The sequence below is a fragment of the Astyanax mexicanus genome, chromosome 1 (genome assembly GCF_023375975.1).
Source record: "Astyanax mexicanus isolate ESR-SI-001 chromosome 1, AstMex3_surface, whole genome shotgun sequence".
NCBI lineage: Eukaryota > Metazoa > Chordata > Actinopteri > Characiformes > Acestrorhamphidae > Astyanax > Astyanax mexicanus.
In genome coordinates this window covers 12,077,674-12,099,783 of record NC_064408.1, presented here as the reverse complement: position 1 = coordinate 12,099,783, position 22,110 = coordinate 12,077,674, and the positions used below count along the sequence as shown (strand labels likewise).

General features: G+C 35.7%; 2 protein-coding genes across 2 annotated transcripts in view; one reads left to right on the top strand and one right to left on the bottom strand.

Annotated features, from left to right (window-relative positions):
- Window positions 1-251: 251 nt before the first annotated feature.
- znhit3 (zinc finger, HIT-type containing 3) lies at window positions 252-4,911 on the top strand. The gene is made up of 6 exons (XM_022665760.2): window positions 252-362; window positions 473-554; window positions 2,205-2,242; window positions 2,383-2,454; window positions 2,563-2,646; window positions 4,237-4,911. Exons 2-6 carry the CDS (start codon window positions 487-489, stop codon window positions 4,425-4,427), a joined length of 453 nt encoding a protein of 150 aa, XP_022521481.1. The 5' UTR covers window positions 252-362; window positions 473-486; the 3' UTR covers window positions 4,428-4,911.
- An 881-nt stretch (window positions 4,912-5,792) lies between these two features.
- LOC103043962 (unconventional myosin-XIX) overlaps window positions 5,793-22,110 on the bottom strand; it is a 31,624-nt gene continuing 15,306 nt past the window's right edge. The window contains exons 11-23 of the mRNA XM_007255832.4: window positions 21,008-21,176; window positions 20,022-20,095; window positions 19,666-19,901; window positions 17,734-17,910; window positions 16,450-16,590; window positions 15,720-15,827; window positions 14,750-14,820; window positions 14,375-14,457; window positions 13,077-13,225; window positions 12,046-12,175; window positions 11,165-11,250; window positions 9,858-10,193; window positions 5,793-9,020 (exon numbers count right to left, since the gene is read on the bottom strand). Of these exons, the coding sequence (XP_007255894.2) occupies window positions 8,907-9,020; window positions 9,858-10,193; window positions 11,165-11,250; window positions 12,046-12,175; window positions 13,077-13,225; window positions 14,375-14,457; window positions 14,750-14,820; window positions 15,720-15,827; window positions 16,450-16,590; window positions 17,734-17,910; window positions 19,666-19,901; window positions 20,022-20,095; window positions 21,008-21,176 (1,874 nt within the window). The 3' untranslated portion in view covers window positions 5,793-8,906. The remainder of the gene's footprint in view (window positions 9,021-9,857; window positions 10,194-11,164; window positions 11,251-12,045; window positions 12,176-13,076; window positions 13,226-14,374; window positions 14,458-14,749; window positions 14,821-15,719; window positions 15,828-16,449; window positions 16,591-17,733; window positions 17,911-19,665; window positions 19,902-20,021; window positions 20,096-21,007; window positions 21,177-22,110) is intronic.

Sequence of the window (22,110 nt, the reverse complement as noted above, 5' to 3'; positions counted from 1 at the left end):
ATATATATATATATATATATATATATATATATATATATATATATATATATATATATATATATATAAACGCTATTCACTATTTGTTCTTAGTTTTTAGGGTTTTTTTTAGATGTCTTTACTAGTAATACATTTAATTTAAATTAAATAATTATGATAGGACTTTAGGGGCATATCAAAATAGTTTCCTTTTATGTCAGGTCTTGCTGAAATATTTTTTTTCTGTAAACTTTTATTTTGAAATGCTGTGCCTCCTCCCCTTTTCAGTGGTGTTTCCACATTGCTAGTGAGAGAAGAGGTGTTTTAAGAGGCTGAAGTTACTTCAAGTCATTTAACCTCCTTTTTTTAAGTTATTTGAGAAGTGGGTGAGTATATGGCTGTATTAACAGTGTAATATTTAATGTACAGTGTTATATTATATGATAATGGCGCTGTTCCGGTGTAAACTGTGTGTGTGTGTGTGTATGTTGAGCAGCGTGTTGTGGAGTGATGCAGCTGTGCGGAATCTGCAGTGAAAATCTCCCTAAATACAGATGCCCAGCCTGCAGGATCAGATAGTGAGTATACCACAGTTATACACTCCCATACTGTACCAGCCCAACAGTTAGGACACACCTCTTTTTCTCATTCAGTGTGTTTTGTTTTCTTTCTTCTTATTAATCTTTTACATTGTAAATTTAATATTGAAGTATATTTTAAAGCTATACAGGAACACATGCTGAATTATTCTGTAAACAAAGTGTTTAATAAACCAGAAAATGTTTTATACTTTAGATTATTCTTAGTAGCTCATTCATCTTAGAGGACAGATCTGCACACTCTTGGTATTTTAATCTCAGTGTCTTCATGAGGGAGAGTCACCTGAAAAAGTTTTCTCAGTATCTTAAAGGAAGGAGTTCCTGGAGGTGCTGAACAATAGTTGCTGCTTTTCCTTAACGCTGTGAAGCTCCAGCTCATCCCAATTAAATCACCTCAAATCACCATCTCAGTTCATCAGGTTTAGATCAGGGGATTGGTCAGGTGGAGGACAATTTTTTTTTTTTTTTACTGTTTACTACATAATTCCATATGTGCCCATTAGGGGTGCGCGATATGGCTCTAAAATAATATCACGATATTTCAGGGTATTTTTGCGATAACGATATACTTGGCGATATAGGAAAACTAAAATAATTCATTCATTTCAGGAATATAGTATAATAGTATAACAGAATAATCATAATGTGGCAAAATAAATAATATAGCATAAAGTAATATAATGCAGCAAAAAATATTGCAGAATATTTAGTGCATGCATATTGTCGCTGTCCAATGAAAAACTCTGATCTCCAAAACAGAAAAAACCTTGTAAACTTTCAGTGGAAGTCAATGTAAAAAGAGTTTATTTAAGGTCATTTTGAAGAGTTTCTATTGGTCTATGCATTAAGAAATTTTGGCACAGTGTAAGGGACAGTTTGTCTGTTCAAATTATGTAGTAAACTAAAAATGAACAAAAATGGAGATAAGTGTTTTTCATAGGACAGTGATGATAAACTGCTAACTAAAACAATTATACAATAAATATACTTAAAGCTTCACAGTAAATAATAGACTACTTTTAAGACAGAACAGCCCTATTATCACAATATGGATTTTTAATATCATGATATTTCTGTGTCACGATATATTGTATACGATATAATATTGCCCACCCCTAGTGCCCATTAATTGTTTTCCTGTCTTTAATATTAAGCTACAATGTAGGAAATAAATTAAATAAAGAAATAAATAAAGAAAACATTGAATAAGAAGGTGTGTCCAAACTTTTGGCTGATATATGTATGTGACTCAATACATATCTATAATAACAACTATTAATACAGACAATAAATAATAGCAGGTATAAGAGAAAATTAAAGGTGCTAAGGACTTGTCCCAAACTGTGCCCCATAAGTCCTTTTGTCTACTTTTGACTTAAACAGACAGGACATAAATATAGGAACTGTGTACACATGTATGCCTACTATATCTGTGGTTATGTGGGAATCCATATGTGAGAATCCAATGTTGGTGGATGCAGTGTAAATGAAAAGTAACTAAAGTGAAGTGCAAGGTGGATGGTGGACTAAGCGCTGTTTAGATGCCTGATGACGTGAGGGAAGAAGCTGTTTCTGCATTGGCTGCTCTGAAACCAAATAATAACGTTTGTGTTCTTTTTTTGATCGTAGCTGTTCACTGGGTTGCTTTAAGAAACACAAAACTGATGGTAAGTAATTTTCTGGTTTAATGTTTATTTTTGCTGTAAATGATCTGTTCAGCTTTACTAGAGTTGGTCATATAACATGTAACATGTGTTCCCCTAAACCTAACTCTGATGAATAATACTTTTCTGTATGTTTTATATAGATTCCTGTCAGCAAGTGAAAGATACAACACCTCCTGTCACCACACCACTTCCAGAAGTCTGTGCGAGCACTGGTGAGTGTGTGAAGAGCTCCAGAAACCACAAATAAGCATTATAAACAGGTTTCACACTCTGAACTGGTTGTTTAAAAAATTAATTAATTAATTAAAATGTGATTTCAGCTGAGGAGCCCTGGACTGCTGATGATCTCCTGGATGAGGACAGCCAGTCAGACAGAGTTCCTCTTGAAAGACTTCAACAATTAGGTATGTTTTTGGTTAATTAGTTGGCAGTTTGTCATGGTTGTATATTTGGTACAGTAAAGTGTTTCCTACATTATAAATGAATACTAAAGTAATCCAGACTATGAAGGAACACACAAGGAACCATGTAATAATTGAAAAGTGTTAAACAAACCAAAATGCTCGTTTCTGAAGCTGGTAACTCTGATAAACTTATCCTGTACAAAAGAGGTGACTCTTGCTCTCATTTTCCTGGGGCAGTCCTGATGAGAGCCAGTTCCATCATAATGTTTTTGATGGTCTTTGTGACTGCACTTGAGGATTGACTGACCTTCATTTTTCTTAAAGTATTTTTTTCGCGGGCACCTAGTGGTCCAGCGGTTTAAAGCGCTGCCACTATAAGCAGGAGGTCGCAGGTTCAAACCACCTTTATGCAGCTTTACCATCAATTAGAGGGAGCACAATTGGCCCTGCTCCCTCCGGGTGGGTAGATGGCGCTCTCTCCCCACATCACTCCTAGGGTGATGTCCACAACACAGGGCTCTTTGAGCTGATGTATCAGAACCGAGTCGCTGTGCTTTCCTCCGAGTGCGCTCTGATGCTGCTCGGCAATGCTGCATCAGCAGCAGCTTGAAAAGAAGCGGTGGCTGACTTCACGTGTATCGGAGGAAGCTTGTGTTAGTCTTCACCCTCCTGTTGTGTTGGGGCATCACTAGTGATATAGGGGGAGTCCTAAAGAGTGGGTTGGGTAATTGGCCGTGTAAATTGGGGAGAAAATGGGAAAATTATAAAGAAAAAAAAAAAGTATTTTTTTTCTTTACTTAGTTGAGCAGTTCTTGCTTCTCATAATCTGGATTAGAACATTACTCAAATAGAGCTTAATTCACTGTATACCTGTAACTCTACCTCTTCACTACTTTACAACTGATGCTCTCAAACACATTAAGAGGCAAGAAATTCAACTGTCTGTGTTTTATTAGTTTAGTTAGATAGTAGGGTGGAGCGATATGGCCCTAAAATAATATCACAATATTTAATGGTATTTTTGCGATAACGATACTCTTGGCGATATGACAAAACACTAAATTTAAAAAATAATTTCAAGAATACACTACTGCAACAAAATAAAAATTGTATTTTATTATTGCATAAGACATATGACACACTCCTAAAAAAAAAAAAAGTATTTTATCCAGAATGTCATGATACTAATAATAATGGACTCCAGATATCTCCATTTATCCAGGACTAAAGTGAAATAAATGATACTGGACAGATATAATCTGTCTCTAGTAGATGTATAATGGGAAATGAGAACAGTGTTATTTTTTATTTTGCTTAAAAACAGGAAAAAATGGTTAGGGGTATGATAATTAGGGGTGGGTGATCTGGCACAATATTTCAGGGTATAATATCATTCACAATATTTAGAAATGTTGATAATACAATATTTCACACCCCTATTAGATAGTGTTTGTCTATAGTTGTGAATTGGCATATACATATCAGGTCACATTTTGATAGTAATCCATGCAGAAAATCCCTCTTTTTTCCAGTGGTTTCACTGTGCAGCTGTAATGTGATATTCTGCTATGCGATGTTGTGTTGATGCAGGTGAATCGGAGGCCCTCAGGAGTGTGCTGCAGAACCCACACCTCCGGCAGCTGATGATGGCGGTGGATTCTGCTGAGGACAAAGCGAAGGCCATGAAGAAAGCCATGCAGGAGCCGCTGTTTGTGGAGTTTGCTGATCAGTGCTTGAAAATTATTGAACCAACAGAAGAAGGAAGTGATGAGGAATGCTGACCTGATCAGAGACTTAAACTGTATTAGGGTATGGATGAGATGGGATGATTTAATTTGTTTATCTTTTGCAATAATAATTGAGATGCACCATATGGACAAAAGTATTGGGACACTTAAAGGAGTTTTAATGACCTCCCATTCTTAACCTATTGTCATTAGTTTGGAGTTGGTCCCCTTTCACAGCTCTGACAGCAGGTGTGGAGCAGAGTATTCATGCTCTGCAGGTATTCATCAGCAGAGTATTGGACACTTTTTGGACTCTTTACTCTGGAACTTTACATAGTTCCACACTTCATGGCTCACTGATTAAGAGTGCTTTTTTTTCCAGATACTGATGTATTTTACAGTAACCGTACAGCCTCCACACACAGCAGTTATAATAGTTTTATAAGAGACACAATACACAGTACCCTCACATGTACATTTAAAAAGTTTTTTTTTTTGTATTTACAGGTGCATTTAAGTAAAACAAAAATAAAACAATTGTCTGATATTTGATAATTGACTATATTTGCTATATTTGAGACAGCCTCTTCCCTTTAATCATATTTATTTTATAATAGAATAAAGCAACAGTGGTAATTTTACTCAAACATATACATTTAAATAGCAGAATCAGAGAGATCACTTAAAATTATGAGTTTCTTTGATTTTACCAAACTGAAAACCTCTGGAATATAATCAAGAGGAAGATGGATGATCACAAGCCATCAAACCAAACTGAACTGCTTGAAGTTTTACACCAATGTGACAAAGTTATCCAAAAGCAGTGTGTAAGACTGGTCGAGGAGAACATGCCAAGATGCATGAAAACTGTGATTAAAAAACAGGCTTAATCCACCAAATATTGATTTCTGAACTCTTAAAACTTTATGAATATAAACTTGTTTTCTTTGCATTATTTGAGGTCTGAAAGCTCTGCATCTTTTTTTTTTATTTCAGCCATTTCACATTTTCTGCAAATAAATGCTCTAAATGACAATATTTTTATTTGGAAGAAATGTTATCCGTAGTTTATAGAATAAAACAACAATGTTCATTTTACTCAAACATAAACCTATAAATAGCAAAATCAGAGAAACTGATTCAGAAACTGAAGTGGTCTCTTATTTTTTTCCAGAGCTGTGTATTATATTAAGGCAGTTAATCATCATTAAATGCTCACAAAATTGCAACACAATGGAAAATTTAAGAAACCACTAAAGGACACGTTTTACACATGCATTTCTGGACAAGCTGAGAGATACAGAATCATTGCTGGAAGTGAAAGAAGCATGTGGAGTGACACTGTGATTTTAGAAAGTGCATTTGATTAACCTAAAACAGTAATGTAGTTGGTAAGTCAAAGAATCAGCTTCAATCTAGTATTTTTTAAAAATGTATTTATTTTATCAAGAATCAGAATCATGTATTTACAGAACATCATAAACAGAAATCCTTGTGTATTCATACTTACTGGTCTTTGTTGATTTAAGTGAGGCATGAAGTGCTTAGCATTAATCATTTAACTAATGCAACTTAACACTGCATATTTAATATATAAGCAATATTCAAATTGTAGATCAAACACAAAAACACTTACATGGTTACAAAACTGTATGTACTCTATTTGTTGCTACTACATAAGATCTATGAAAACAGAGATTTGGTTTAAGTATCATGATCTCGTTGATATACTTTGGTCTTTCATTTGTTCGGTGCTTGTTGAATGCCCTGAGTCTGACAGAATTTAGTTTGCAATATAATTTGCAGTTTACAGATTAATGCCTGAAGACTGAGATAAATATATCATAATATTATAATGATATGTCGAGTACTCAAGAACTGGCCTACATCAGTGTAAATATAAACCCTGGTCCTGGAGACCCACTGCCCTGCACATTTTAGTGCTTTTCCTACTTTAACACACCCTCAGCAACAATACCATAGGCTGTTAAAGGAGAACTCTGGTGTATAATTGACTTTGGGTGTAGTAAAACATGATAAAGTGTACTAACCTTTGTTAAATAGCACACATCCATTCTCCCACAGCTTTCAGAGATTTAGCAATTTTATTCTGTTTGTCCAAACATCCTTTAGACTGGGTGATATGGGGCATATTCTTGCCCCTGCAGATAAATCCCTTTTTACACCGTTATCCAGGCTCAAAGTAGCTCCACACCTCACTGGTAGAATCTGAAGAGCTCTGACATTTAAAACGAAGCATTAATAACTTAAATAGTGCACAAGAAGCTTATTAATAACATTCATTTCACCCCGTAGCGTTAGCTACATCTCTGGACGCTGCTATCTTAAAGTAAAGTCATGATTAGTAGAGTCACGAGCACGTAATATTGCAGCATTTCTGTCTTCTTTTCCATTTGCCTTCTTCACATGTACATCATTTGCTTCTGTCAACTTTATGTGCTTCTCACTTAACTGATCATGACTTTACTTTATGATGGCGGTGTCCGGAGATGTAGCTAAGGCTATGGGATGTAAACAGTGTTTTTCTTGTGCTCTTTTAAAGTTCTTAACGCCTCATTTTTAATGTCCGAGCTCTCCAGATTCTACAAATGAAGTGTGAAGCTACTGTGAGCCTGGATAACGGTGTAAAAAGCGATTTATCTGCAGGGGCAAGAATATGCCCCATATTATCTAGTCTAAAGGGTGTTTGGACAAACAGAATAAAATTGCTGGATCTCTGAAAGCTGTGGGAGAGCGGAGGTGGGCTATTCAGCAAAAGTTGGTACTCTTTAACATGTTTTACTACACCAAAATTCAATTTCACTCTGGAGTTCTCCTTTAATAAGCTTTTTAGTTTTTGAATCAAGTGTGTTTAAATCAGGGAAAACACTAGAAATAAAGGATAGTAAAAGGGTAGTGGAACTCCAAACCCAGAGTTGAGATACACTGTCCAGGAATATGCATGTTCACATCATTCAGCAGCACTCAAACACTGTGTTCAGACTGGCAGCCTAAATCAGATTTTGGCATACTAAATTTAGGTTCTATCCAGATTTATTTTTCATAATCTGGACAGCCAGAAACTACAAGAAATTGGTTTTCTGCTAATTAGATCCAAACACAGTCTGGACATTCACAAAGCAAATCAGGACCTTATTAAATCCAGAGTGATGGAAGTTCGCAGGTCCCAGAAGAGCACCAAAAGCTATTTATCGATGCCTATCTTGTTACCACAGCAACCACACCAACATTTGTGATGTCCAGACATGCAAACCCAATCTGATCACTTGCAAAGAACAGTGTGAACAGTCATCTCAAAAGATCTGATTTCAGAAACCTGCAGTCTAAACCCAGGCAAACAGTACTTAATGGACCAGATCTTTCTTTGTTGTTTTAGTGTTATAAAGATCTGGTCTGTGATTCCAGTAAAAAAGAAATATATAACCTGAAAAACAGAAAAAGCAGCAACTGAAAGTTGAGTAAAAATGAAAAACACATACATACACACACACACATGCAAAATGATAATTTCTCCCAAGTTTGTCTAAAGCCATTAAGACTACAGTATAAATACTATTATTATTATTCCTTATAAAATTAGTGTGCAATGAGCCTGAAATAGAGTAGAAATCAAGTACACAGTACTAAACAGTGCAGATACTGTAGATTCCAGTCAATGCCATGTTTTTTTTCCCCTCATCACTGAGTTAAAATGAGTTATTAATACAAGTTTACAACACTTGGCAGTCTTAACTTCCTCTGCTGGGATGCACTGAATATTTGGCAACCGAAATTATTTTGGCAAAAATGCCATTAAGTGAAAAGGCAGAATAATGTATACTGAACAATGTTTCATTTATTTTTAATTAATTATAAGTCATATTGTAATTTGTTAATTTGTCTGCTGGCATGTAAAAATGTTCAGTGTTCAATAAACATTTTTAGATTGTATTTGAGTAACTATGCTATTTATTTATGCAATTTTGGGGGGGAAATGATATAAATAAATACAAATAAAATAAAAAAAATGTTTTCAGTATTTGCTATTCAGCCCAATGTTTCATTTTTGTTAAGTTTCATTTCAGTACATCCCTTTCACTAACTGTTTCTTTTGAATAAAATCATACACAGTTGGTATTTGACTGAAAAGCATTGCAGATATCAAGTCTAACTAGAAAAGACTAGACATTTTATACCCAAACAGGAGTGATAAGTAACAACCTTTTACAATTTTATTATCAAATTAATCTTAGTGTTGTCATTGGCTTAAAAACCTTTCATTATTCTGAATAAATATATCTCTCTATATATAAAAATCCTACAGTACATTACTACCTTAACAATCCACCTGGAACAGAAGGCACATACACAGTCAAACACAGCAATATATATTACACTCAAATAAAGGCAGCATCATGAATCTTCTCCCACAGTGTGTTCTGCACTCTTACTCGTGCCTCTGGAAGTGCTCTGATTGGACTAAAGCTTGTTTTGGTATTGCAGACGTGAGTCATGAGGATTGGTGGATAAGGACTACACGCTGTCCAGCAGGATCTGGTTTAAACCGGTCACTCCGTCAGGATCGCTCCCGGGGTGCATGTCGGCGTAGCGCAGAGGGGAGCGTCGCATGTGGAGCTTCACTGAGCCCTGCAGACAAGAGAACACAACAGAGTTACTTACAAAAGAGTATTAACAGACAGGGATTAAGCCTAGTCCGGAAAATATAGTCTACTAATAAATAGGCTTAATCATTTCCTAATAAAACCTATATATTTTGTTTAATAATCCTTTGCCAAATTTAATTAATTAATTTATTTATTTTATTTGTACAAAATTGTGATCTTACAGTTACCTGAATTTGACTGGATTATTTTGCCAAATGCAAGAATGACCTTTTCATAAATAATAAACTTTTATTTGTATTTTGCATATATTTTTTTTTCCTTAATTGATTTTTACATTATTGATACATTACATAATAATATTCCAAAAACTATATTTTGGCCAAAATAACCTAACCCGGGAATTTCAATATGGTGGCTAAATTCTGGGCAAAAAGATAGGTATGTAATTTTCAGTTGAGATTCTGATTTAAAAAAAAAAAAAAAAAAAAACACTTTCAAGACCAATACACCCATTAAACAGTATGAAAATAGCTCGAAAATATTTAAACATAGTCTTTTTGGGACACTGTTGAGATGATTTTGGGCTATTTTAAAACAGGATAAAACAAAAGGTTATAAAATGGTTACAAAAATCGAGCAAAGACCAAATTTTATATTTAATTTGGTCTTTGCTTGATTTTCCATTCATTTAAATTCATTTATTACTATATCAATAACTGCACTCATCTCATTTTATCACAACAAACTGATTTACTGTTGCACCTTCAAAAATTCAGTACAAAATCAAACTAAATCTCTGTTATCTCCATAAATGAGAACCCCAATTATCTGTCCAAATAAATCCACTTTCAGTTCTCACCCGTGGCTGTGCTCTGATGGAGGCTACGCCCTGGTCGAACTGGTTGGTCTCCACTTTGTACTCTCCGTGCCTGAAGGGGATCTTCAGTGTGGCCATCAGGGACATGACCTTCTGGAAGCCGGTGGCAGTGAAGGCCACTGTGATGTTGGGGGCGTGGGCCATAGCCAGGCCCAGGGGCCAGCTGCGTACCGTCACAGGCTCGGGGATGCTGGAGAGCTGCACCGAGCCTCGCTCCTTCAGCAGAGGATCCAGAGGAGGAACAGAACAGATCTCCTCTTCCTCCTGCAGGTCCTCAGCATCGTCCAGCTCTGCATCAGCCAGAGCGTCCATCTGAGACTGAAGAGACAGGAGCAAAACAACAACAATATAATTATTAGATTTATATATATTATAAAAAAAATAAATTCTGCAACATTCTGTATGTTTGGAAGATTTCTTTTGGGGAGGAATTCTCTGTGGCCAGAACGTCTACTTGCACAGAGAATGCATTCAGCTACTTTAAAGTGACAGTCTGTATGTTTTGGGGATATTGGGATTTAGAGACCTTTCTAGTTAGAATATCTAACTGCACAGAGCATACATTTAGCTACTTTAAAATGACCATCTGCATGTTTTAAGGATATGGGGATTTAAAGATTACTCTGGTGAGAATATCTAACTGCACAGAGCATGCCTTCAGTTACTTTAAAGCGACAGTCTGCATGTTTTGGGGATATGGGGATATAGAGACCTCTCTGGTCAGAATATCTAACTGCACAGAGCATGCATTTATGGTAGCAATTTTAAAGCGACAGTCTCTATGTTTTGGGGATAGAGGGATTTAGAGATCTTTCAGGTGAGAATGCATAACTGCACAGGGCAAGCAAGCATTTAGTTACTTTAAAGCATAAATCTGTACGTTGTAGGGATTCTGTGGTTTAAAGATTACTCTGGTGACTCTATGTAACTGAACAGAGCATGCATTCAGCTACTTTAAAGCAACAGTCTGTATGTTTGAGGGAATTAGGGATTTAGAGACCCCTCTGGTGAAAATGTGTAATTGCACAGAGCATGTGAAAGAGTACTGTTAATGCAGGTAAATGTAAATAATTGTTTTGGAGTATCTTGTTTTGCAATTTATAAAACTGTCTAGAGAGTCTTGAGAGCAATAAAATCCAACAAACCTACCAGACCACTCTATATTTAGAATGAATATATAAGACGTTGAAGGGATGTTCATGCCGAAACACTGACACCACTGATCTGAATATTCTTAGGGACTGTTGCTTTAAATTAGACCTTATCTTAAAACAGTCTGAAGTACTCACCCTCCAAGACCTCCATCTAGCCTGGATGACTGAAGCAGCTTTGTGCCAACTCCTCACCTCTCTTCTGACCAGCCAGGCCCTCACCACTGAGAAAACAGAAAAATACAGATAGCAGACACAAGTTACAAGTGTGTGATGGAAATAAATAGGGCAGCCCCCTGGAAATCCCTGGAAAAAGGTCCCAGGACCTACCAGACGCCTTGCTTTTAGAATTACACATATTTTGCTTTGCAGAAATGGTAGAAGAAGCACACTGATGCCATTTATTAAAATATTTGGCCCTCTCTCCACTCAAGAACACTTATGTTTTCAATTTAAAAGAAAAAATCATAAGGACTGTTGCTTTAAGTTTTTATTTTTCTAACACAGTAAGGGGATGACATTTGATCGACAAGTTGATTGTTTGTGTTTGTTTCTGACTCTGGCTCTGACTTCCAAAAATCATGTAAGAACATGGGCTGGTCTTATATGTATGTATAATATATGTAAGCGGTCTGTCTCATTATTCCACTAATCCATCTAATGATGGCTCAATATTATATGCCAACGTCATAAGTCTGCAATTTTAACAATGCATCATATGCTGTAGCTCTTTTACTGATTTTTAAATGCTCAAAAATATGTCCCGTGACCCTGCTGACTTTCTTAATGTAGTGCCAATCAGCACTGTATTGCAAGCACAAATATTTTCAGGATTATTAGATAATTATAGAAAGGAAAAACATTAGCAAATAGTCGTTTAGCAAATAGTTGGGTCGGGTGCAGCCCTAAACAACAGCCTATAATGAATAAAATGATAAAATGCTATAAAACTAGAAACAACAGCAGTCATCCTGAATCCTTGATTGTATTTCTAACTGTTGTAAGTGTGGATGGCGTACCTGCTTGTATGCGAGTGGCAGATTGTGTCCTGATTGCCCTCTGGTGTCTTTGGTGCCGACGCCAGCAGCACTGGATGGAGAAGGCCTTCTGAGAGCGCACCCGGTCTCTCTGCTCCTCCAACAGCTCTAACTGCAGTAAGAAACACAGCAGCAGATATTTCAGCACTCACTGTTTCAACTGGAGGATTACATGTACAGCTAGTTCTTCATTTTAACACTGACCTTTACATTTTCTGATAAATGCTCTGTAAAGCTTTATTCTTCTATATAAAATAAAGTTTCTATCTTTCGTCAACTTTCTAAAAATAATCACCAAAATCATTTTGCCTAAATAATCTCCTTATGATGCTGCATGGGCACCTGTGATAAAAGCTCCTACAACCTCAGCTGATCAGACCATTTGATTCTACTCCTGTAGGATAATGTAGCACATACATTATTATTTATTAAGTCAAAATAAAATGTGACTTTTTAAAATAAAATGGCGAATTTTTAACAACTTTCCAAGACTCCGTGATTCAGGGCTTGTCCCCAATCAGAAAGTCCAGAGATTTTTACTGTCACATAAAGTCGATTTCTTATAAATAAATTCTACAGTCTTTAAATTTTGCATAGTTATTTAGTTTTATTATGAAGTTTTATTGAGTTTTTAGTCTGCACTATTAGTCTGCACAATGGCTAAGTCCATCAATTTAGCTAGAAATGCTCTGACTGATAAATGTTAACCTGTTATGTCTTTACAATCAATATTTTCAGAATGTTTAATAAGAATTGTTTCTGTTTGGTTCTATAATAAACTATCCTCTTAAAATATTGATAATTTTTAAATAGCCATAATAACATGAAACAAAAGTTTCCTGAAAAAACTCAAAAAATGAGTTTCGATATTATCATTAGTATTGTTGATTCTAGACTTTTTACTTGTACTGAACAATAACCATAGTACTAAAACATGTGGTGAATGAGCATATGATCTTTCAATGAGAATACACTAAACAAATGTCATTACAGATCAGTTTTTTTGGTATTACCATGGCATGTGTGAGGAACACTTTGGTTTTCCCACAGTGCACCATCAGATTGTTGTTGAGGTTGGTGAAGCGATTCGAGTTCTTCTGGACTGTGTTCAGAATGGCCTGCACAGCAGGACCAAGACTGTCCTCCTCTCCACCCTCAGATCCTAAACAGGAGGACAGAAAAACAGTGATTACAGAAAAGCACAATCACAAACTGGTGAACTCTACCAAAGTTTCAGTTTACCACACAAATAAGTAGAACTTTCATGGAATTACTGGATAGATAAGAATAATGTTTTGCCAAATAAATTGCATTAACGAAACTATGGAATAGTTCAATAGTTCAATAATCATTATAAATTAATAACAGTTCTCCATTTGATTGGATTTAAAGGAATTTAAATGCCCAATACTAAAGTGTTGCTTGAAATCACTGGTTATTCTAAAATTAACATAGATACATCAAACTGTTTACTTATTACTGCTCTAGTACTATATACAATAGTCTGCTTACATCACCACCTATTTACTCTTTATTTACTGTCAGCATATGTGCAATCTTATTTGCCAATGCTTATCATAATACATAATAGGTTACCATGTTTCCGCTAATCTTAGTTTTTCTAGATCTATATTTAGACTGTATTGTATTTAATATTGTTGTATATTTCCTGACACTGTTCTGTTCTCTGTACTGCTCTAACACTGTAAATTTCCCCCGCTGTGGGATAATTAAAGCATTCTCTTGTGTCATCTTATCTTTTATAAGTAACCCTTTACATATATTCATGAAGAATATATAGGATGATACATATACAGTCTCATCTACCCCAGTTTTATTGTCTCATTTATTTGTATGAACCTGCTTGATTAATTTGATATGAAAGACAAGCAAAGCCATTATATACACACACAACATCATGTTCGTACTATTGTGCATGCCAGCATGTGTGAAACCAAGCCACTTACACTGAAGAACAGTTAGAGCAGAGACATGGTTTCAGTGATGTGAACAACACAACCATTACACACACAAACAACATGAGGCACTGCATACTCACATGTCTGTGTTACATGCACATCTACATAAACGCATGCAGTCTTTTACCTGGAGCAGCTTTTAGCCTGTTTATACTACACACGGTCCCATTTTATACACAAGATTATGTTGAATAATGTCTGATGACAGTGGACAGACAGAAACAACAGGAGAAAAGTGAGAGAAATTGAGTAAAAGAGAATGAGGGAACAGATCTACTGAAGAAAACAGGGCTGCACAAAGTAAAACTGTTTAAAAATAAAAAATCCTTTACCTTCATTGTTATTTAGCTGAGCTTGAGGGAGCCTGGTGTTGATTATCAGCCCATATCGCTGGAGGAAACTGTCATAAGCAACCCTGCACAAATAATTCATTTTATTTATTTTTGTTATCTGTGTGAATGTGTGCACACTGAACTGAATGTGTCAGTTTATACACTAATCTTTTCTATTTTTAGCCATTTTATTTAAGTACAAAGTATCTTGTAATATGGAAAACAGTTGTACCTAGAAAAGAAGTGCACCTAATAAATTGCAGTCTGAATAACTGTGTGCACAGGCAAAATATTAACCGTAATAGTTTTTAATAGTATGCTGTTGTCATATTGTAAAATTTGCAGGTCTGGTTAGAACGGTATGTTGTATATTACCTGATGGGGAATCCTGCTGCACTGATGTGGATCGTCTCCACTATACCACAGGCCTCTAGCTGTGTGATCACCTGAAAACACATTTAATAAATAAGGCAAATGAGTAAAAACAGCACAATTGAGACATTTCTGAACTTAATCCAGAAATTCCACAAATTAATTACTCCACCAATTTTGACCCCAACTTTTGCCGTAATCTGCCCTGCCCCAGCCCAAGGTGCAGATTTTTTTTCTAGGGCATCCCACTAAAAAAACACTGTTTAAAAGTATAGCAGCAACTTTTCAGTGTTCTGTGTTAAAACAGCTTCCCACGGCACAGCTATACACACTGAAACAGAGAATCTTCCCTCTTTATTTATTTTTTTCTGACCAATCAGATTGTTCGCTTGGTTTATTGGTGCACATTATGGTATGTTTAGGTTTATGCCTGTGTGAAACTAAACCAAACAGAGAGAGAAACACTACAAGTAAACAAATCATCCATGTATTTAGACCACAGAAACCAACTACAGGTGTGAAAATGCTTTTTTTGTATTCGGCAAATTAAGCTGTAATTCAGAAATACTCACAACCAAGCTGGGATGTTTATAACAAAAAAAAAGTCCTCTATTCAATTTGTCATGCGTTCTTTACTATACTAGTACTTAAATTTACACTAGTAACATATAATATTTATTTTTTATATATATTTACATGGAAATACCCTTCTTGTATTTAATTATTTTTAGATTTATTAATTTTTAAGTAATTTTGTTAGATTTGCATAAGTTTATGTATTGCACCTGTAAGCAAATGTAATTCATAGTACTGAAAACTGTACATTTGGAATCATTAGTTTTACAAAATACATAAAACATGTCAATTCACTTTACTATAAGGTACGCTGATTAAACATGGTCTGTTTTAGGAATTCATGCAATCCACATTCTCAGTAGAAGATTAAAAAGAAAAACAAACTGGTCACTCTCACCTCTTCCTTCCTGAAGGTGAGTGGCCTACAGTCAGGGTTGGGTTTGATGCAGCGAGTGTAGTGTGGGGTGGTGCTGTGCAGAATCTTCATCAAACACTCCAATGAGTTCTGCACAAATTACATTACAGATAGATTTGAGTTTGAGTTTTTATACATGCAAACACACGCAGTTTGTCAAGTATATTTAAAGCAGATTTATGTAGAAGTTTTTTCTTTCAAATAACATGTTTAAAATCTTGTTGATGTTTCACTGACTGTTATATGAATATAGGAGTCATGTATGTTAGTTTAAACCGCTGCTATTACATGGAGCTCCACGAGACGTCTACACAGAACGGCACAACTCTGCATAACCAGAATTGGATTTTTGTAATACTCTGTAATATTATGCTACCGTCTCTGTTCACACACTTTCACTTTCAGATACACAATGGTTCTGTATCTATCAGCTCCTCAATAAGCGCATGTGTACAACTGTCCATGCATGAGTGACCACTCGCAGGGCAATTATTTACTGCAATTATTTTATGTATTTACTGCAGTGGCATAAAAATGTACATTTCTCAACCGTAGGGGGAGCCAAAGAGCCAATACCAATTTTCACATAATGCTTATTTAAACAATAGTCAGAATTAAAGAGGCTAAAACGACTGCCTGAATTACAGCTGCAACAAATGTCAACCAAAGCCAAACTGCACAAACCCCATATAATATTTTACTGTGGCTTTACCTTGAATTTGGAGACGACGGTGACGACTTTGCTGTGAGGCCGGGAGCTGTTACCCTCTGTGTCTGAGGCTGCAAACAGACTCTGCAGCAGAGGATCCTCTGACTTCTGAAGTAAACTGAGGAGTTCAGGCGGGACTGGATCCTACATACACACACACACAGACACACACATTAACTCATGGTCAGTAGATATTAAAAGAGTGGTTCATCACAACTCAACAGAATAAAAGATCTTCTTTAAGGATGCCTTTGTGCTCCTGTACATGCTGCTATGTTTACCGCTTTTTTTTTTCATTAGTATAATGCACACAGATTCTTTCTGAATGTTTTGAGAAAAATCAGTCAGTGGAAAAAGAAACACAAAATACTGCAGAGCACTGTTAATGTACCCCAAAGCTAAAAGCCTGCTTGCAAGAGTTTTAACACATAAAACACACTATGGTTTGAGGCTTTGAAGTTACAATGTTTTAAAAGTACTTTTCGATGGAAAAACGTATTCATCTTGGTGTAAGTGTGGTACACAACAGAACACATCTTATAATCAGAACACGTAACATTAGGTCTTCACTACCATATGCATTGCTACACTCACTACAGCAGGAGTGTCCAAACTTTGCTTGTTAGGGTCCAGAATTAGAAATATATGTGCAGTCATGAGCCACAGACTATCCAACTTACGGCAACTGATTCCTGACGAATTAAACAAACACAGCTCCCTATAAACTGAATTTTCCCAACACGTCTGAAATCTTTTGTATTCGCTGTCTATTTTTGTTTCTTTGGAGTTGCCATGTTCTCCCAAAAAGGTACATTAATGTAGGCATAATGAAGGAGGGGAAGAAGACAAGAAGTGCTTTAGAATGGGTTTATGTCATAGCGACACCTAGTGTTTTTAAATTTTTTAATCTCACATTATGAAAACCTGCTTAACAGCGGGTCAACTTTCATTTTATTTCTAAAATACCTTGCGGGCCGTTCCAAAAAAGGAAACGGGATGCAAATGGCCTGCAGGGCGTAATTTGGACACCCCTGTACTACAGGATAAAGATTGCTAAAGATTTGCATGCTGGACTGGCTAAAAGTTAATGCTAGGCAGAACAAATAAATGTTTGAAGTGATTATCTAGTGTGTTTGAGACTCTAGAGTAACTAAAACTGTATCTGAGCATTTTTTATTTAACCACAGTCACATACATACTAATTAAACAACAAAAAAACAATATAAATACTCAGAAATACTCAATGATTCCATTCGATTAAATAAAAAATATATACACAGACATTACCTTATTCTTCTCCATCATGCCCTCGATCTGGTAGCTAACATTTCCGGCATAGTGAGCTACAATGAAGTGCGGCTGCTTGCTGAATTTGTCCCAACTCATCCTGTTGTTGCCAGAGAGCTCCTTCTCCAGACGGACCCGGAACTGCTTAGCATCGGATGCTCTGTTCAAACGGCACTCCTGAAAGAGGGTCAGCACAGGGAAAGTTCATTCATAAAAGATCACACTGTACCACAAATTGCAACTTAACTTTAAGTGTAAAAAGATTAAATTCTAAGTAATTTCTGAACATTTCTATTGGTCCATTCGTCCTTATACACTAAGGGTCATTTCCCTGACTTAAGCAATTGAAGCCTAGTCATAGACTCTACTTTCCTTTCAATGTAAAACTCTTCCTGACTGGGAAGTTGTACATTACTATTTTCTAAGGTTTGTCATTTCTAGTGACAAACTCTGAGATCATTTGAGTTCCCAAATAGAGAACACATAGAATCAGTGCTTGATGATATATAATTCTCTATTTTTAATAGAGAAATCTGGTGTTAAATGGACTTGGGTTGTAGTGAAACATGATAACCAGTATGAACTTTTGTTGAATAGCCCACCTCTGTTCATCCCAGCATTCTGAAATACAGAGCTTTTAGCTGAAACAGGCTTACAATGCTAGCGATAGGGGCATAGCGTTGTCCATGCACAGAAATCTCTATTTTTACACTATTAAGAAGCTTAAAGTTGCTCCACACTTCATTGGTAGACCTCTTAGAGCTCTGGCTCTATCGTCCATTCGTTCTCAGTGCCTCATTTTAAATGTCAGGACCCTCAGAATTCTACCAATGAAGTGTGGAGCTACTTTGAGCTTGTTAATGGTGTAAAGAATGATGTAAAAAAGTGATTTATATACAGCTCAGGACAAAAGTTAAGAGACCACTTCAGTTTCTGAATCAGTTTCTCTGATTTTGCTATTTATAGGTTTATGTTTGTGTAAAATAAACATTGTTATTTTATTATATAAACTACAAAACAACATTTCTTCCAAATTCCAAATAAAAATATTAGTCATTTAGAGCATTTATTTGCAGAAAATGAGAAACGTCTGAAATAATAAAAAAGATGCAGAGCTTTCAGACCTCAAATAATGCAAAGAAAACAAGTTCATATTCATAAAGTTTTAAGAGTTCAGAAATCAATATTTGGTGGAATAACCCTGGTTTTTAATCACAGTTTTCATCATCTTGGCATCATATTCTCCTCCATCAGTCTTACACACTGCTTTTAGATAACTTTATGTCTTTGCTCCTGGTGCAATCATTTAAGCAGTTCAGCTTGCTTTGATGGCTTGTGATCATCCATCTTCCTCTTGATTATATTCCAGAGGTTTTCAATTTGGTAAAATCAAAGAAACTCATAATTTTAACCCTTGTGTGGTGTTCGGGTCTGTGGGATCCGTTTTCATTTTTCATCAAATGATACTAAAACAATATTTTTTTCTAACTCAAACTTATTGGCATTGGTTCATTTTTTGTGAAAAACATATATCAAAACACATTTTCGATAAACACACAATGTACACCCCAAACCCCCACCCCCCTCTTAACCATTATTAACCATGTAAGCTGTTTATATTGCTTGCAATTTAGGTGAAGCAAGCACATGTAAAGCATTTTAATGTAGAATTGCTTAATTTTGCTGAATTAAATACAAGTAACAAAGTAAACGAGTAACAAAAATATGAACACCACACAAGGGTTAAGTGGTCTCTTAATTTTTTTCCAGAGCTGTATATGATCTGTATAAACCCCCAGCATTGAGCTTCAAGGCAATGTTTCAAAATATTTATAGAAATATTCTCTGGCTGGTAGAGACAGTTACTCTAACAAAGGCAGGAAAACTCTATTTAAAAAAGTTGATATGAGAGAATGGAGAGAGAATACCAACCTCATTAAGTAAGGAGAATATGCTGGTAGGACTTCCCTCAATTAGATCCAGACAGCTCTGGTTATCTTGGTAGCTGACAAAGGACCACTTCAGGCCTTCAGTCACGTACTCCTCCTGCTGGGCCTTCAGATAATGGGCCACGAAATGCTGCTGCAGCTTCTCATTGGCATAGTTAATACACAGCTGCTCCAGGTTATTCAGCAGGAAGCACTCAAAGCCGTACACGTCCAGAAGACCTGCAAAGAGTGCCAGCCAGGGATCAGATTAGGAACAAATAGAGCATCCAGTCTGAAGCAGTCAGACACAGCATATAACTGGGGAAGAAGCAGATGGTCAGAGATGAGAAGGTTATATACCAATGAAATTGCTCCACTTGGAGTTGTCTGAACACATGCTGTTGTTGATGAAGGTGACCAACCATTCAAAGAGCCTGAAGGACAAAAATAAAAACATGCAAATTATTTACACAGATTATAAATACAACCTCAATGATCACATATGCTCATCAACACATGAATACTTAAAAAAAATCCTAGATGATTTTAAAGGCAAGGCCAGTTTATTTATATAGCACCTTTCATACCTTTCATTCAAAGTGCTTTATAATTTAGAATACACACAGAGAAGTCAAATTAAAAAACATGTAAAAAAATAACAGTAAAAATGGAAACAAAAACTAAAATAAGAATAAAGCATGATTGATTTAAACATGATTAAAACAAAGAGAAGTAAAATTAAAAACATGTAAAAGAACAACAAGGAATTAAAAAATAAAAATAAAATAAGAATAAAGCATATATAAAACATAATATAAAAGTGTGGTTACAGAATAAAAGTGTTCGGAGCTGCAGTGTTTTAAATTGAGCTGAAGGCCTTTTTTGTCTGGATTTAAAAGCGTTTAGTGTTGGTGCTCTTCTAATGCTCTTCTAATGCTCTCTGTTAACTGGTTTAAAGTGACAGTAAGTATCTTTTTGAGCTACTCAACAAACAAAGTATATGCAATTGATATATTAGTATTACTAAGTGGCAGAAACTATAGGTAAGAAAGTTTGTTTTTTATTTTATAAACATAATCATACAGACTGCTCAACATGCTTGGAGGAGAACAATAACCAGACAATTCATCCGCTAATAGAGGGACTGTGATGGGCGTGATGATCTTTGTAAACTATATGGACAAAAGTTTGCTCACTGTCTCAAAATTCTCAGAAAGTAGGCGGACATGCACACTATTACTAAAATTACTAAGAAATAGTCCTAAATGGATTAGATATCTCTGGAGCTAAACCTGCCCCAACATACACCCTGTACTAATGCAGTGAGGAAGTGTAGTGAGACTCACTGTGCGTAGATGACTTTAGCGAGGCAGTCTCTGCGGATGATGCACTCGCTCTGAGAGCAGGGTTTCAGCAGGACGTTCTGTTTTCCAGCACGCAGAGCCCGAACAGTCACACACTCCTGCAGCTCCTCCGCCGGCACCTGCAGCAGAGATGCTGTCTTCTTCAGGAAATCTTAACACACACACACACACACACACACACACTCAGTTAGTTACACACAGCAATGACAAACACTGGGAAGGTACATATCCTGATCATACTATGTGGTAAAAGAAGCAGCATGATGGTAGAATTTTGATTTATTCATTTTTTGATCAAGTTAACAACAGTAACTCCACTGTAATCATATATGCTTAAGAATACTCTGAATGTAAAAGTATTTTCCTTGGCATATGTGGAACCAATATATCTATTAGGGTTGGGCAATATTATATCGTATATACAATATATCGTGACACAGAAATATCATGATATTAAAAATCCATATTGTGATAATAGGGCTGTTCTGTCTTAAAAGTAGTAATTATTTACTGTGAAGCTTTAGGTGTATTTATTGTATATTATAATATTTTAGTTTGCAGTTTATATACATGCACTAAATATTCTGCAATATTTTTTGCTGCATTATATTATTTTATGATATATTATTTATTTTGCCACATTATGATTATGCTGTTATACTATTATACTATATTTCTGAAATGAATTAATTACTTTAGTTTTCTTATATCGCCAAGTACATCGTTATCGCAAAAATACCCTGAAATATCGTGATATTATTTTAGAGCCATATCGTCCACCCCTAATATCTATATCTATAAAATCTATAAAAACACAAAACAGAGCTGGAAAACAGGCCAATCTGAAAACCCCAAAACTGTTACATAACAGTCTTGACTTATAATGTTTTATAATGCTCTCAATATCTACACAAACCCAGTCCATTTGCAAAAGCTCTGCTACAATCTGTTGTTGATAGTGAAGAGCAGCTCTTCACCTCCAAACCCTGCTAGTTATGAGAACACAGATTGATTTAGGAAACAGGACTTGTGACTGATATTTCCCGTGCCAGCTCAATCAAAAAGTGAGGCGAGATTATGTGCAT

Coding starts and splice junctions, on each gene's coding strand:
- znhit3 (XM_022665760.2), top strand. CDS start 487: ATGCAGCTGTGCGGAATCTGCAGTGAAAATCTCCCTAAATACAGATGC. Junction 555..2,204: donor CCAGCCTGCAGGATCAGATA/GTGAGTATACCA, acceptor TTTTGATCGTAG/CTGTTCACTGGGTTGCTTTA. Junction 2,243..2,382: donor TAAGAAACACAAAACTGATG/GTAAGTAATTTT, acceptor TGTTTTATATAG/ATTCCTGTCAGCAAGTGAAA.